This window comes from Plectropomus leopardus, chromosome 12 (assembly GCF_008729295.1).
Source record: "Plectropomus leopardus isolate mb chromosome 12, YSFRI_Pleo_2.0, whole genome shotgun sequence".
Classification (NCBI taxonomy): domain Eukaryota; kingdom Metazoa; phylum Chordata; class Actinopteri; order Perciformes; family Serranidae; genus Plectropomus; species Plectropomus leopardus.
Genome location: NC_056474.1, coordinates 16,025,128 through 16,039,716, shown reverse-complemented (window position 1 = coordinate 16,039,716; position 14,589 = coordinate 16,025,128). Strand labels below are relative to the sequence as shown.

General features: G+C 38.4%; 2 protein-coding genes across 4 annotated transcripts in view; both read right to left on the bottom strand.

Annotated features, from left to right (window-relative positions):
- Positions 1-5,071, bottom strand: part of ece2a (endothelin converting enzyme 2a) — a 91,264-nt gene extending 86,193 nt beyond the window's left edge. Inside the window, exons 1-2 of one of the 3 annotated variants that reach the window (XM_042496974.1) lie at positions 4,872-5,071; positions 3,754-3,915 (exon numbers count right to left, since the gene is read on the bottom strand). In XM_042496974.1, coding sequence (XP_042352908.1) covers positions 3,754-3,910 — 157 coding nt within the window. In that variant the 5' untranslated portion in view covers positions 3,911-3,915; positions 4,872-5,071. Of the gene's footprint in view, positions 1-3,753; positions 3,916-4,312; positions 4,386-4,683; positions 4,711-4,871 lie in introns of those variants that run through there. The other 2 variants (XM_042496975.1, XM_042496976.1) reach the window with 2 other exon arrangements.
- Positions 5,072-6,282: 1,211 nt separating this feature from the next.
- Positions 6,283-14,312, bottom strand: LOC121951254 (multidrug and toxin extrusion protein 1-like). The gene is made up of 17 exons (XM_042497519.1): positions 14,151-14,312; positions 12,761-12,994; positions 12,287-12,388; positions 11,487-11,555; positions 11,167-11,315; positions 10,312-10,354; positions 10,179-10,223; positions 9,993-10,090; positions 9,225-9,322; positions 8,939-9,120; positions 8,303-8,411; positions 7,992-8,067; positions 7,637-7,706; positions 7,412-7,544; positions 7,242-7,336; positions 6,638-6,701; positions 6,283-6,536 (listed from the first exon to the last, which is right to left on the bottom strand). The coding sequence occupies exons 1-17, from the start codon at positions 14,310-14,312 to the stop codon at positions 6,283-6,285; spliced, it is 1,983 nt and encodes a 660-aa protein (XP_042353453.1).
- Positions 14,313-14,589: the final 277 nt, after the last annotated feature.

Sequence of the window (14,589 nt, the reverse complement as noted above, 5' to 3'; positions counted from 1 at the left end):
ATTGTTGGTTTTGGTCAGGTGATTTGTTGAGCACATGGTAAGCTTGCCTAGGACACTAAATTGATCCAGCCCTGCTAACATTATCTAGTTTTATTTCATATAATTACAAATCAGTTGACACACAGGGGCAGGACTGTATGTCATTGTGGTCTAGATGCGAGGACTGATATTGCTGAGTAGGATTTCATGTCAAAGACAGAAGAATACAGAAAGGCAGAAGTGGGTTACTGAGGAGGTGGGGAGCAAAACCGGTGTGATGGTGCAGCCAGTCCCTCCAGATTTAGAAAATCAGGAGGAAAGAAGTGGGGTGGGGAGATAAACAGGTGCACAAAGGCTGAGAGAGCGTCAGCAAAATACATGTATGAAACTGTTCGCATAAACAGAGGATAAAGACTGAAACAGAGTAAGAAAATACATGAATAAATTTAGGAAGAAGAACGACATTAGCATCAGCATGCAGCAAAGTGCTCCTCATCTATGCATCCCTCCCTCCCTCAAATCTTTCTCTCTGTGCCATAAAGATTATCTTAATAGAAATGACCTCCATCTGAGACAGCTGAGTGGCCCAAACCTTATTAGTTTTTTACCTCCCTTCCATCTCCCTTCCCTTTATCCACTTATCACACGGGCAAACAGCACAGTGGCGCCTCAAGTCTTTCTTTACGTCTTCCCTTCTCTCTGCAAAATTATGCCCTGTTCTCCTTATAGTGATGGTAATTTATTGTGTCATTTTATACGAGACAATAGTCCCTCTGGATTTGCACAACTGACAAGTGAGAGTAGCAGGGAAATGTGTGCAACCGTGGCAGGCGTATTTGTCCAAGCGTGGCGATATCCAAGTGCTTTTAAGAGCTCTTCGTGTCTATACAACACGTGAGGCTTTGACACATCTTTACAGTAGGCTTCCCTATATAGCTGCTTATCAGTGCGTGTGAGCTGCTGAGGAAGACGGCAACACGTGCTGGTGACAGAAACGTGTGATTCTGTGATTTGGCGAGAGGAGAGCGATAGAGAGATAGAAAAAGAGATGCCCTCCAAGATGAGCGCTCTCAAGCGATATAATGGCTCTCCTTTGGGTTTAAATCAGCGTGCAGAAAGTGGTCTGCCCTAGTGTAGCCTGCTGCAGTGTAACGCAGGAGAGAAGCAAGAGAAGATATTTTATATATCAGACTCCAGAGTCCCTGAGCCCACTCACGCCTCTGCTGTAGGTGTGCCTGTGACGCACATTGAAAAAGTGAGGCTGCAGCATACTATCCGTGTCTGTCTGTCTGTCAATGTTCTCACCTAGAAATGTGCAAGTTCTTTAAACAAGCAGGGCTCCAGAGCATCATCTACCAAATTAAAAAAGATCTCCAGGTATAATAAAATTGTCTGTGTACTGGCGCTGCAGTCTTGCAGAAATTAGACAGCAGCAGAGCACAGGGAGGTTTTTTTCAGGTAAAGAATACCCAACTTCTGACAACCTCGTCAGTCCCCCTCCCCTTTAAACACACACACACACACACACACACACACACACTGACACAAATTCAACAAACCCCCTGACACACACAAACACACACACACCGACTCCACCGGGCATGCATAAACAAGGCTCGGAAAGAAACAGACCACCATAGCCCTCTATGCTTCTGTGGAGGTATAACAGTCACAACAAAAGACTTCAAAGCTGGCATCTTAATGTACATACATGTGCATATAACTCATCCTAATGATCAGCAAGGAAACACATTTAACAGTCTAAAATCTGTCCTTTTAAAAGATGCAACTTATTTTATGTTGTCAGGAGGGAACACATCAAATCGAACAGCTTCGCCTTTGTGTTCTGATCACGATTACATAGATAAAACAATCAAAATAAGAACCACTGTAACACACAGGTCCATAACATCACACTCACAGTAGAAGGCACTTGACTAATAACAATTTAACACACAAATGATGTACGGATACAATCTTACTCTGGCTTGAAATAAAAACCAAACCAAGAAGAAACCACTGAAGATGCAAATAGTGACAATGCCTCCACCAGCTCCACTTCACATACAGGTCTACTCTATGTTCAGCAGCCACAACACTGTGTTCATGCTTCGAATGTTTTTGTTGCATGTTTGACAGAGCTGCAGGGCCATTTAAAATCAGGTACTGCAGGTGGAGATCAGCGCAAGAGAACTGGCTACATTTTTAGGAGAACAGTGACATCATGTGGAGGTATGTGGAAATTTCACTCCAAAGCCCAGGGGATTCAACTTTCTTGCAAGCAATTAAGCGTTGTTTCTACGGCAAACTCGACTCTTCTATGTGTCATTCACAGAGCAAATACAGTGTGTTTTGTGTGACTTTGCTAAAGAAAAAGCACTCAATACAAAGCTCATGGGATTTTGTCCTGGACAGGACTCCCTGGGAAGGTTCGTAACCATTTTAGCACATAGATTCTATTGAATATCTATTTAATTCTATTGAAGTGTAAACAGGCTCAACCTACTACTCACAGTACGCTGAGCAAAGATGTTATGCTAAGTGGGGGACAATAACAATGTACATTTTTACTCAAGTACTGCACTTTAGTACAGTTTTTGAGTATCTGTACTTTAGTTTTTTTTCTTTCTGTCTGTCTTTCGTTTTTTTGGAAATGTAATACTTTGACTCTACTACATTTAAAAGACAAATACTGTACTTTTGACTCCACTACATTTCTATGAAGGCTCTCTTGTTACATTTGCTTTGAAGTGAGCGGATGATGTCTTTTTTTCCCTTTTCTAAAATGCAAAAGGTCATAAATTGTGAACATGCAGTTCAGCATGTGGTTTGTTTGTGAAGTGGTGCTCCCGTACCTCTACCTCGCGCATGTGCTACTCTTGAGATGAAGAATGATTCCTATATTTTAAATGTTTGCTCTGTTTACCACACACAAACTACCTCACGGCATGTTGAGGTATGTCAAATTTGCCTTATTCCAGATGAATATTTTAAACAAAGTTGTCTGTGCTTGTAGTAGTTGCAGTGTTTGTGCTATTTTTGGTCAAATTACTTTTTATGGATTTATCAACAAAGTTGTCGCACACTGTTAGAAGTATTTTTACACTGCGTTTTCACTTAAGCTGTCCAGTAAAAAATCTCTAAATGATGAAGAGCAGGGATGAGCATCAAACTTTACTACCGACTAACAAAAATGTTCAATGGCATGTCAGATTTGTTTTAACGGATAGTTCCTAATTTTAATTATAATTTTGCTAATTATAGACTGTTTTTTATTTAATCCTCTTTGAGGTTACTGCACAGCTGCTGGTGTTGGACAACATTTAAAAACTTAGGCTTCTCTTATTAAATGAAATGTGTTTTGAAAAAAATGTTTTCAGGTCACAGGCATCTGGAAAAAGGATTGTTTTGACAGTGGTAGAGACAGTAGCTCCACTGGGTAGTGTCTACTTGGTAAATTTGATAATATTTTATGCAACAGATGTCTGCACACCCAGATGATATTATATTAACACTTTATATATATACACACACACATATATATATATATATATATATATACACACAAATGGCTGACGCTTTTGGGTGCCTTTAACACCAGAAATTATAGGAAGAGGGAAGAAAGGGAGGAGGTTGGACTTGCAAAGAGTCCCCAGCTTGATTCAAACTGAAAGACCCCTAGTTTACAGCAAAAGTAGTGACATTATGTCCAGGGCGATGCTGAATCATAACACTTAGTGTCCAATACAGTCAGAATAACATAAAACTACTTACCAAGTATCAGAATAGAGTCTTCTTTCTGGACATGTTTTTCCAGAAGGTGCTTGAATTTAGAAACGCTGCCCAGCCAGTCATAACACTGCTCCGTCTTGTATCTTTCATCCCAGTAGTCAACGTCTTTGTACCTGGAGTTGTCATCGGGGAGGTCCATATTCTCTGTGCAATGTAAATGTGACAAAATAAAAATATTATCCATTTCAGGAAAAAAAACACTTTTAACTGCCTTGATAGTGGCTGTAATCTGTAATTGTACCAGCCTTGATCCAGGAGCCATCGTGTGTGTGTGTGTGTGTGTGTGTGTGTGTGTGTCCTATGGGCAATTCTGACGCTTGTTTTTTTGCTATTTTTGTTAATTTACCATCTTCGAAATAAAGATCTAACTATGTTTTATGTACTTTATTGTGGTTTCAGCGTCTTGTGTTTAAGTCTGTGTGTTCTTCATTTCAACTAGCTGCAAAAAAAGAAATGACTCTTCCTTTCATAAATATTAAAAATTGTAACATTCCTCTGGTTTTTCTCCGTCTCTCATTGACTGCACTGACTGTTAGCTTACCGTTAACTGCAACGTTAGCTGTATTGCTACACCTGTAGCTAGCTTTTCCTCTGGCAGCTCTTTGGGTAGCTTGAAATCACATTTCCGTGTCATTACCATCATTTCTTCATCTGAAATATCACTTGGAGCTAAACCCTCTCTCTGGTGGCTTCGTATCTTTTTTTATTCTCCGTTACAAACACCTGGTTTCAACCGCTGCCCAGTTAGCTTAACGTCTGAAGTGAGCGTTAATGTAAAGTGAATTTAGTGGTAAGTTAGTGGAGGCTGGCACAAGCGTTAGCCATTTAAACGTGGTATGAATTCAACACAAATTGATAGAAAAATACACTGAAATTGTGTTGTGTTTAAAGTGTGTTGTGTTAAGAACTGACTTTCCGATGGAGGTCAGGGCGCATGCGCGCATGAGTGTAACTTGGATCCATCAGTGCACTAGAATAAAGGGCTCTGGTAGCCGCTAGCCAGCTGTAGCAACCAGTTTAATCATATACATAAACAAACGTTATTATTCAGTTCCTTACAGAATGAGAGTTGAAGTACATGCTATTCTCTGGCTACTTACCAATTCCTCGCTAAGTCCGGCAGCTCCTCAAAACGCCGGTTTGTGAATCCACGTGTTCTCCCCACCCAGCGTCCACAGCATTAAAGCTGCAGTGCACCAAACAGACAGAACACGTGAGCAGGACTATCCTACTGTAGACCCTGCAGACGAGTAAACAACAGCAGAAATCTCAACGAGGCACTAAAGTGAGTCCCGATGTAAAAGATCAGAGTCCTGGGAGGAATTATTAGTTTGACAAGAGACACATTTGCTTGTTTTTGTTGGTGAATAAGCGGAGAAGGCGGAGCACTATGATTTAACTCTTACGTACCCTGCACGTGTGCTGCTTTCAAATACTGCTTGTAAAATCTCTCAAAACTCCTAGGTGCATTCATCAGACCCTTGGTGAGATACAATGCTGTAAATTTAGTTTTCTAATGGCTTTTCTATTAATTAAAAAACAATAATTTAAAAGAATAATGAAACTTTTTTTTGTTTGTTTTTTAGTTAGTTGGCTGTATTTTATGGTCAACTAATATAACCATTTTTAATGCATCAAAACATGTGCCAGATAAGGAAAAATGTGCATCGGGCATGATAGTGCTGAAGCAATGTGTCGATTTATTCAGTTGTCACAGAGAAAATTAATTGATATTAAAAATGTTTTGAGAATCAATTAAGAATATAGGTATTTTCCCAACCAGATATGCAGCACCATCTCTGTAAGATTTTTGTTTTGTTTTTTTTTTTTTGGTTAAATGCACATCTGTTGGACATCAATAAGAAGACACTTTTTTGTAGACATTTTACAGTTAAGCTGATTAAAGCATCATTAGAATAATGATATTACAAATAAGGCTATATTTTATTATCTACAAAAATGTTAAAAATTTTCACAAAAATGTCTATGCAGCAAAACATATGACAAATAAGGAAAAAATGTGCATAGGTATGATAATTGGTGCTGAAGTAATGTCGCGATTTATTCAGTAGGTGGAGAGAAATGAATTGATGTTGAAAATGTTGAGAATCAATTAAGCATGTAAGGTGACAAACAATAATCAGACAATTAACTTAATATCTATCTATCCACTGTATATGCATCCTTGTATGTATGTATATGTGTATATAATTTTGGAAATGTTTTTAAAGTTTTAAATTAAGTTGCTTACTGCATTCTTTCCATGTGTTTGAAAGAATTCAAGCCAATATGCTGAAGTTTCAAAGGGTTCAACAAATCAAACTAAATTCATGAAATGTGGAGATTACATAGCACAAAGAAATAACATATTACGGTGCAGACTTGGACAAAATGTTGTTGTTAGATAAGGCCTACTTTTAGCATATTTCTTTGTTTGTCATGTCATAAAATGATGTAGCACCTTATGCAACCACACAGTAATGAGACAGCCAGAATTCAGTATAGTTTTAGTCATTTGAGCAGTTTGAGAAGCATTTCGCTGGTGAATATCCCAGCTGCAAGAGTGAGCACAATGAACAGCACGGTCAGGCCACGACGCAGCACCAGCTGTCTGTCCAGCCGAGACCGTGGCACTGCAGCACCGGCTGTCTCTCCATCACAGGCCGGACTGAGCTCCTGCAGGTCTGAGTTGCACTCCTCGTAGCTCAGGATGCTGGATGATATAATGGTGACCTGGCACTCTCTCTGAGCAGTGTGGGCATGTCCTGATCAGAGAGGGAGAGACGTGGAGTTAGTTGTTTATTCTATGCACAGTATGCATGCTTCTGGAGGACATGTAACAAAAAGGAACTGAGCAGTTACTTACTTTTGTTTTCCCACGCCAGCACATCTTTCTTTTCTGTTGGCTGGACTCCTGCCCTCAACATCGCCTGCTCACACACAATTATGACAGCTGTTTGTAATGCATATCAAAAAATATATAATGTGCATCTACAGGGACACTGACTATTATACTGCAGCTACTTAAAAATTACAGTTACAGGATAATTTGGTGTCATCCAGTGTCATTTCCTACTTGAGACTGTAGAGGGCAGAAAAGACTGTGAAGTGTACGTAAGGGAACACACACTGCTGAAAATCCCTTATTGTGCATAGTACAATACAATATTAGCAATTTTGAACCTGTAAAACCGAAGTTAGGGTCCAAACCTTGCTCTGAATTGTAAAAGGTCATAATGCAATAATCCCTTTTGACTGCTTCCCACCCCAGAGGCTTGATTTCTCCTGCCTTGCTTCATTAAAAAAAAAAGAAAAGAAAAGAAAAAATAGACTCTGCTTGTCTAATATGAATCTAAGCTATAAAATGCACACCACAGTGTAGTTCTTCATATGGCACAAGTCACTGTAAAACACTAAAAATCTTCATAGTTTTCTGTCATTTCATGCAGTTTCAAGGTGTGGCCACTCACCTCTTCAGCAGCCTTTCTCCAATTTAATTTACACAAGAAAGTGATAAAGAATGTGGACTGTAGAGTGACACAAACAAAAAGCCCCAACCACAGTCCTGCAACAGAAAGAAAAAACACTCAAACAAGACTTTCAAATGACATGCCAACGTCAATAGCTCCTCTGTCCTCACCTAGGATGCCCATTTTGGCAGCAAACATCAGGGACACTCCAATAGGAAGGCCGATGCAGTAATATCCCACCAAGTTACAGATTGCCCCGATCCGCGGCTGCCCTACTCCTCGTATAATGCCCCCTGTCACAGCCTGCACACATCAAAAACAGATATCAGGCTCTCTTTCTGCTGCGCTAACTTTCACATGATTATAATTTCTCCTGATAATAACAACTCGCTCACCGCCATGGCATCAGCAGGATAGAAGAACCCAAATATGATCATGACATCAGCAACCCGCTGAACAATTTCTCTGAGAAATGCAAAGAAAGATTTACATTAGTAGATATGCAACACATAATTTATGCAAAGACAGGGATAATTTCACCCTTTCGTGCTTTTTTGATGTCTTAACTACCTTAATTTGGCCGTGGTTTAGTATGTTCTGTCTAACAAATAGCCAATTCTTTATACATTTTGGGCTTTTTTGGAAAATCTTATCACTGACTGAGTTATACAATCTCAAGTTACAGTAACATCAGAGATTTTGAAAGTAAATGTATGAATACAAGAATACACTTCAGTAATTCATACTCACTTTTCTGTTGTAAAGATGTAACCAATTACATTCTTAGACGATCCAAGAATAATTCCAACAAAGCACGAGACTGCAACTGGATTGAATATTGGAAGAACACAGATGCCAGTGATAGTATAAACAAATGTGACAGTGTTAAATAAAGTTTTTTATATTATTATTAATATGAGTAGAATCAGTGTGAGTGCCTTTTATACTGCGTTAGTCCACCTCAGTGACTCAGTGAGGTACTGGCATTTCTTGATGTTGCATAATTAACTGTGAGTTTACTGTCGATGGAGAGTGGTCTGCATGGATATATTTTTTCTTACATGTACAGATGACGGAGACCTTGCCAAATGCAATGGCCTCTTCAATGTTCCCAGCACCAAGAGCATTCCCAACCCGCACGCTGGCAGCTACTCCTAATCCCATTGGGAACTATGGTGTAGAAAAAGATACAAAATATTATTTGCATTTTAAAAAGGAACTATTTTAAACTGCAAATATGACAGTTCTTTATCAGAGACATGGACAGAGCTGGACATTATAAACATTCACGGCTCAGCTTAAACCTCAGTGGGTCCAGGAAGATATTTTTTCCCATTTTTTCCCAGCTGTATTCACTATTTTTTAAGCCATATGAATACTTAAATTTCTATGCATCATCTGGGGAAAAAACACCAACTGCATTAGGGAAAAAAAATCTGTCTTTGATGTTCTGAGACCGTCAGACAACAAACATTGAAGATGACTAATTTTCACTCCTGACCCCTAAAAAGAAGCAAAAAGTGTCTCATGTTATCATATTTAATTTAGAAAACATAGGTTTGGAGCAGCATTAGTATTAGAGAAGTAATTAACTATTGCTCAGTTGATTTACCAGACCAGTTAGAGAGACTAGTATAGGAAAACTAAAAAAGAATTTGCGGTCTTGATTACATAAAAACAAACAACATCTGCATTACCATGAATGTAATAGTGACCAACTGATGCACAACTGACTGAGCTCCCAGTTCAACCTCACTGATCACACCAGCCAACAGTCCTCCGATTTCAAAAGTCCACCACTCCAGACAGAGCATAAGCATGCTGGGAACAGCCACCCGGGTGAACAGACCCCATTCCTGCAGACAGTCCAGGGACCAACCTAGAGGACAGAGTTTAACAAGTCAATACTATCAGCACAGGATTAAAAATGATCAATCTGATCAGAACTTAAAATTTCTCAAATAAATAAAACAGAAAACTCACCAGACCATGTTGCCTTGTGTAAATCTTTCCAGTAGATGTAAATGAACAACGTCAGAGCCAAAGCTAACTGTGAGACAGCATTTGCTGCTGCAGATCCACTGTAGTTCAAAAGAATTTAAACAACTCAATCAACAAAAAAAAAAGAAGTTGGCGTTGTACATTTCTGCATAGATGAACCATGGATATGTTACATTTGCACATTATGTACGTTTCAACAACGCTGTCATCAACATACTATTGAGTTTAGGCATAAAAACCACCTAGTTATGGTTAGGAAAAGATCATGTTTGAGCTTAAAATACCTAGTTTTACAGTATACCACCTCGGCAGGAAAAGCAGAATGTCTTGGTAAAAACAATTACTTTTTGTGGGACTATCCCTGCTGAGGGGTTGCTACAAACAGCCATGCTTGCAGTCTAAAAAGCCACTGAAAACACAGCAGTGACTCGCTAAAACACCACTACTTTTGTTTATTTGTTATCAACTTAACAGGTGTCTACTTATGAAACGTGTAAATGTACCGTTTTCGTGGTTCACCAAAACATGCAATGCCAACATTATCTGCTAGTGACTAGGCTGAGATTACGACACACTTCAAATTAAACAGGAGGCTCACTGACGCTCATAACCTTTAATAAGTGAAACCTGACTATAAATGAAAGGCTGACACATAATTTAAAATATTTCTGCTTGACCTATATTTTACAATATACACCACTAGCTTATCAACCTCTTTTTCTAGTTTGTTATGATGGAGGTTACACTTACACAACTCCCATGTCCATCACAAAGAGCAGTATGTAGTTGGTAACTGCATTGAGGACATTTGCAATGACTCCAGTTACCACCTGAGGCCAGATGATACCCTGCCAATTAAAGTACAACATGATCTCAGTGCTGACATTAATAGCAGATCTTTAGCCGTCCGTGTGTGCGTGTGGACGTGCACCGCACCTGGTTCTGTAGATACCTCCCCTGCAGCTGGTACATGAACGCAGCCTGCAGACAGGACAGAGAATAGGAGTCAATAAAACTTACAAATGGGAATTTAGGACAGGTGCTGCATCTAAGTGTTGACCAAACTTACTGGCAGAGAAGGCATGAAGATCTTGACATACAGCTGGGAGAGTCTGAGGGCAAACATACAAAAATGTGTTTAATATGTGAGACTTAGAAAAAAAATACACATATGTAAAACAACAGTGTTGTAAAGGTTACTTTTATTTCAGCATAAAAAAAAAACTCAAAAAGCAAAAGGTTCATTGTGTGGCCATAAAGTGAGAGTATATAACTTTTTAAGGAATAAATAAAACATTCTTATATATTGGAGGTTAAATTGATAAGCATTAAAACACTGTTGTTTCAGTCCTCTCAGATGTTTTGCATTTTTAGTCGGTCATATATTGCCACTATTTTATGGTGGCAAATGTCAGCCAGCTCCAGACAGGCATTTTAATTTTCTGACTTAATAATTCTTCTCTGCTCATATTACTTTTAATTGAAACTCATAAGAGAGAGTGTGTATTTTTTTCTGCTGATGTCTGAGTTCATTATAGCTGAACTTTTTTCCACATGACACATGGTTGTCATGCTACTGAAACCACATCGAGCAGGAGTAAGATGCAGAAGCTAATTTTGCTAACATACACTGACTGTATAAAGAGGAAACTGCTTGCTAATGCATTTACCATATCAATAGGTTTAAATCTTGTTGTCTATGTTTTATTTACAGCTTGTTTTGTGGCCATAAAGTGCGAAAATAGTTGAAAGCTCAAGCTAAAGTGGTTGACAGCAGGATTGGATGGAAGCTTAACTGCAGCAGTGTGGGAGAAATGGGGGGCCTTGTTTTTATATCAGGTCTTCCTGGCATGTTCAGGTCATGTAATCATGCTGCTGTTAACATGTTGTGTTACATGTTTTTTGTTGGGGAATGAATGCTGACCGTGCAACCTCTGGGCTCTGTCTGACAGCGAGTAGCATGGGCTCTGTGTTAATGAGGATAGCCCAGCAGGGGAAACAGGCCAGGAGCAGGATCAAAACTCCTCTCTGAAGGATGACTCCCACACGCTTTAGGTTTCCACTCCCATACGTCTACATGACAAAGAACACAAATCAGACGTGTGCACATGAATGCTGTGAGAAAGTAGCCGCCTGCCACACCCAGAGAGAATCTCAGAAACACAATCCAAAATAACGCTGTGGACAAGACAGTAATGGGTCGGGCTTTGAATGGAAAAGTGAGAACACTGAACATGATTGTACCTGAGATATGAGGGTATCACAGGCTGAAGCCAAACCGGTTCCAACTGAAACACCAGTCACGTTGATGATCTGCATCCAAAACACACACACACACACACACACACAAAACATAAAACAACCTAAGAGACACAAAATGACTACACAGAGACACAAAACTACTACAAAGAGGCAAAACAACCAAAAAGAGACACAAAATTACCCCAGCCCCCCATAAAATTACCTCTAGGAGACACAAAGACAGAAAATACAAAATGATCCAAAAATGCATAGAACTTACATACTTCACAAATTACCTATAATACACACAAAATATCTAAAAAATGTGCAAAGCAGCCAAAAAGAGGCACATAATGACAACAACAAAAAAGAGGCAAAATTACCACAAAGTCGATGTGTGTGTTTCCAGTCCTATGCAGGAGAGATCAGGGGGCCTTTTAAATGTCTGTGCGCAGGGGCCCATTTTCTCATAATCCACTTATGACTTGAGGTTTTAATTTAATGCTTCTTCATATTTTTTACCCCCGACATTTTTAGGTAGTTACTTGTAGTGACCAGTAAACATATGATTTTAAAAACATATCATAAGAATATGAAATAAAATGCACTGTTATACCATAGGCTAAATTAAACCACCATATAGTATAAAAACTACAACATTAGTTTACATGTTTCTGTTTAGATAAAAAAAAATATCTAAAAGAGTAACATAATAAAAATAAATAATAAAAAAGTGGATCACAAAACACAGAAAGGTGACTAAAAAAGGCTGAAAGCAAAGCTGTTGCGAGTTGTTTTCTCACCGCTATTGCCAACGCCACACTTGCAAACTCGTTCTCACCGAGATGACCACAGAACACTGCGCTGACAAAATTGATGAGAAAGATCATCAATTGTGAAATGAACTGAAATACAAGGGGAAAAAAAAACACATTTAATTTAATCATAGAGAAATTGGGTTTGTGTAAGTATTCATTTAATTGATGGTTAAATACATCTGCAAAACTTTGCACATCAAAAAATGTTCCATTCATTGGACAGTAAACAGGGAATTTAAAAAGCCAGTAAAAACTCTCTCAAATATAATTTACAAAATGCATAATACATGTGGATAAAATGGGAAAACATCTGTTCAATGTTTTACCGGTGTGGAGGTAAAAACTGACACAAAAACTGGAATAACCTAAATTACCAGAACCACAATAAACACAACACAAAACAAATAAATCCACAAGAAATAAAGCACATTTTTTCTTGTGTCTCTATCTCATGTTTACCACAGGTCCCGCTAGTTTCACGAGTTGAACCGTTTCCCTTTTGCATTCCACTGGGATCCAGTTCTTGATGCATTTCAGCAACTTTGCACAGGAAGTACATAAAGCCACTTTGGAAATAACAGTAGAAACTGCTTTACTCTGACTGTTCATCCCATTTATCTTGATAAATTTTAGTCCTAAATCTTCCATGTCTAAATAAGACTGAAGACTGGGCAGGTTAAATATTTTGTGCCCCTTTTAGCTGTGATGCCGAGCTGGATATACCTGTCAGGTGGGACGGCCCAGTATGCTCTCCAGCCACTCAGTTAAAGCAGTTACACTCAATATGAGTGGCTGTGGTAATATGGCTTAGCCTGGACCTCAGTAGGAGGTCCTTTTGCTATTTTTTTTTCTTTTTTCAGGAAAATGATCTTTTTTTTTAATGTTTTTTTTTTAATGTACTCTACACTGATCTTTTTTTTCTTTCTTTCCAGGAATTAACTATGAATTGTGATGTTGAAAACATTAGAGTGAAATGAATGTGAATAGAATGACAGCATGTTTTGTTTTTCTTGTTTCAAATGTCACACTGATGACCAAGGGTTGGAACCACTGCACATAAAATACCAAATGTAAGCTATATATGTTAATTAAATCAAGCTCCACCAAGACCAGCAAAACAGTTATATGTTTCTTTAACACGGATGCATCCATATTAATGAGCTATTAATCTAATGTGCAGACACAAGGCCCATTTCTTTGCATGATTAGTGCTTTTACCTGAAGTATATTTTGTTGTTCTGTACTGATAGATAAGCAAGGTTTTGAAAGCAGGACTTTTAATGGAGTATTTTCATGTTGTATTGGAACTTGTACTTAAATAAAAAGTTGGAATACTTTTTCCATTTCTGACTTTTTGGACATAATTTGTAAGAAAATAGATTTAACATATTTAACATGAAACACATTGTATATATTCTTAATGTATTCTTCCTTATGTGTATCTCTTGTTCATTGTAGCATTGCACACACATTTATATTTTTAACTTACATACTAGTTTAATACATTGTATTGTAACATAGGGCACAATGAAATATTTTACACACTTTACACACTCAGCACATGATCCATATTGTAATTTAAATATTCACACATTAGTGCTAATTGTCTGTTACTGTATTTGTTCAATAAAGTATTTCAGATTCTTAAAAACCTAGAGATTGTTTAAAAAAACACAACATTCACTGCAAAGGTGAGAAATGTCATGTATTTTCCTGCAGATGGTAGTATCACACTGCTGTTTTCAAATGGCTTTTCTTCCTCTGTAATGTTCATTACCACTATCAGAAGCACGTCCCATTTCATTATCTGATGTTGAAAAGTCGTCTGCAGCTAATGAATTTGGCTCACAGTGGCAATCAATCGCACCACAAAACCTGTGCCATCTATCACTGGAAGCACAGTGGTGTGGACATTAAGTGCCCGTTCATCTTCACTGACAAGAGTTGCGTTTTTTTCCTGTGTCACCTCAGTGGCTCTCACACTGTTGCGCTGCCTCCCTGTGAGACTCATCTTCTCTGTGAAGAGCTCACAGAGGGAAGTTCAGTGCATCAAGTGCCATTCTATCAACTTAATGCACATCCCACCACTTCACATTCACTGAACTGTAATCAGCTGTAATAAACTTGGCCAGTGAGAGCTGTCTTGTCTGCAGGCTCTTTAACTTTATTTTCAATCCGATATTATGTAGAAATAACCAGTTATCTCCAAAAATTTAGAGCACTTAAGAGTCTCTTCTTCCATTTCTAACCACGTCAAAGGCACACTGCAGTTGTTCATTAAATATAAT

What these genes read in the sequence shown, in the direction of transcription:
- LOC121951254 (XM_042497519.1), bottom strand. Translation starts at nt 14,312, where the DNA reads ATGAGTCTCACAGGGAGGCAGCGCAACAGTGTGAGAGCCACTGAGGTG. An exon ending in GTGATACCCTCATATCTCAG is followed by an intron (nt 11,316 to 11,486) that starts GTACAATCATGT and finishes TTTGTCATGTAG; the next exon opens with ACGTATGGGAGTGGAAACCT. An exon ending in GGAGGTATCTACAGAACCAG is followed by an intron (nt 10,091 to 10,178) that starts GTGCGGTGCACG and finishes TTTAATTGGCAG; the next exon opens with GGTATCATCTGGCCTCAGGT.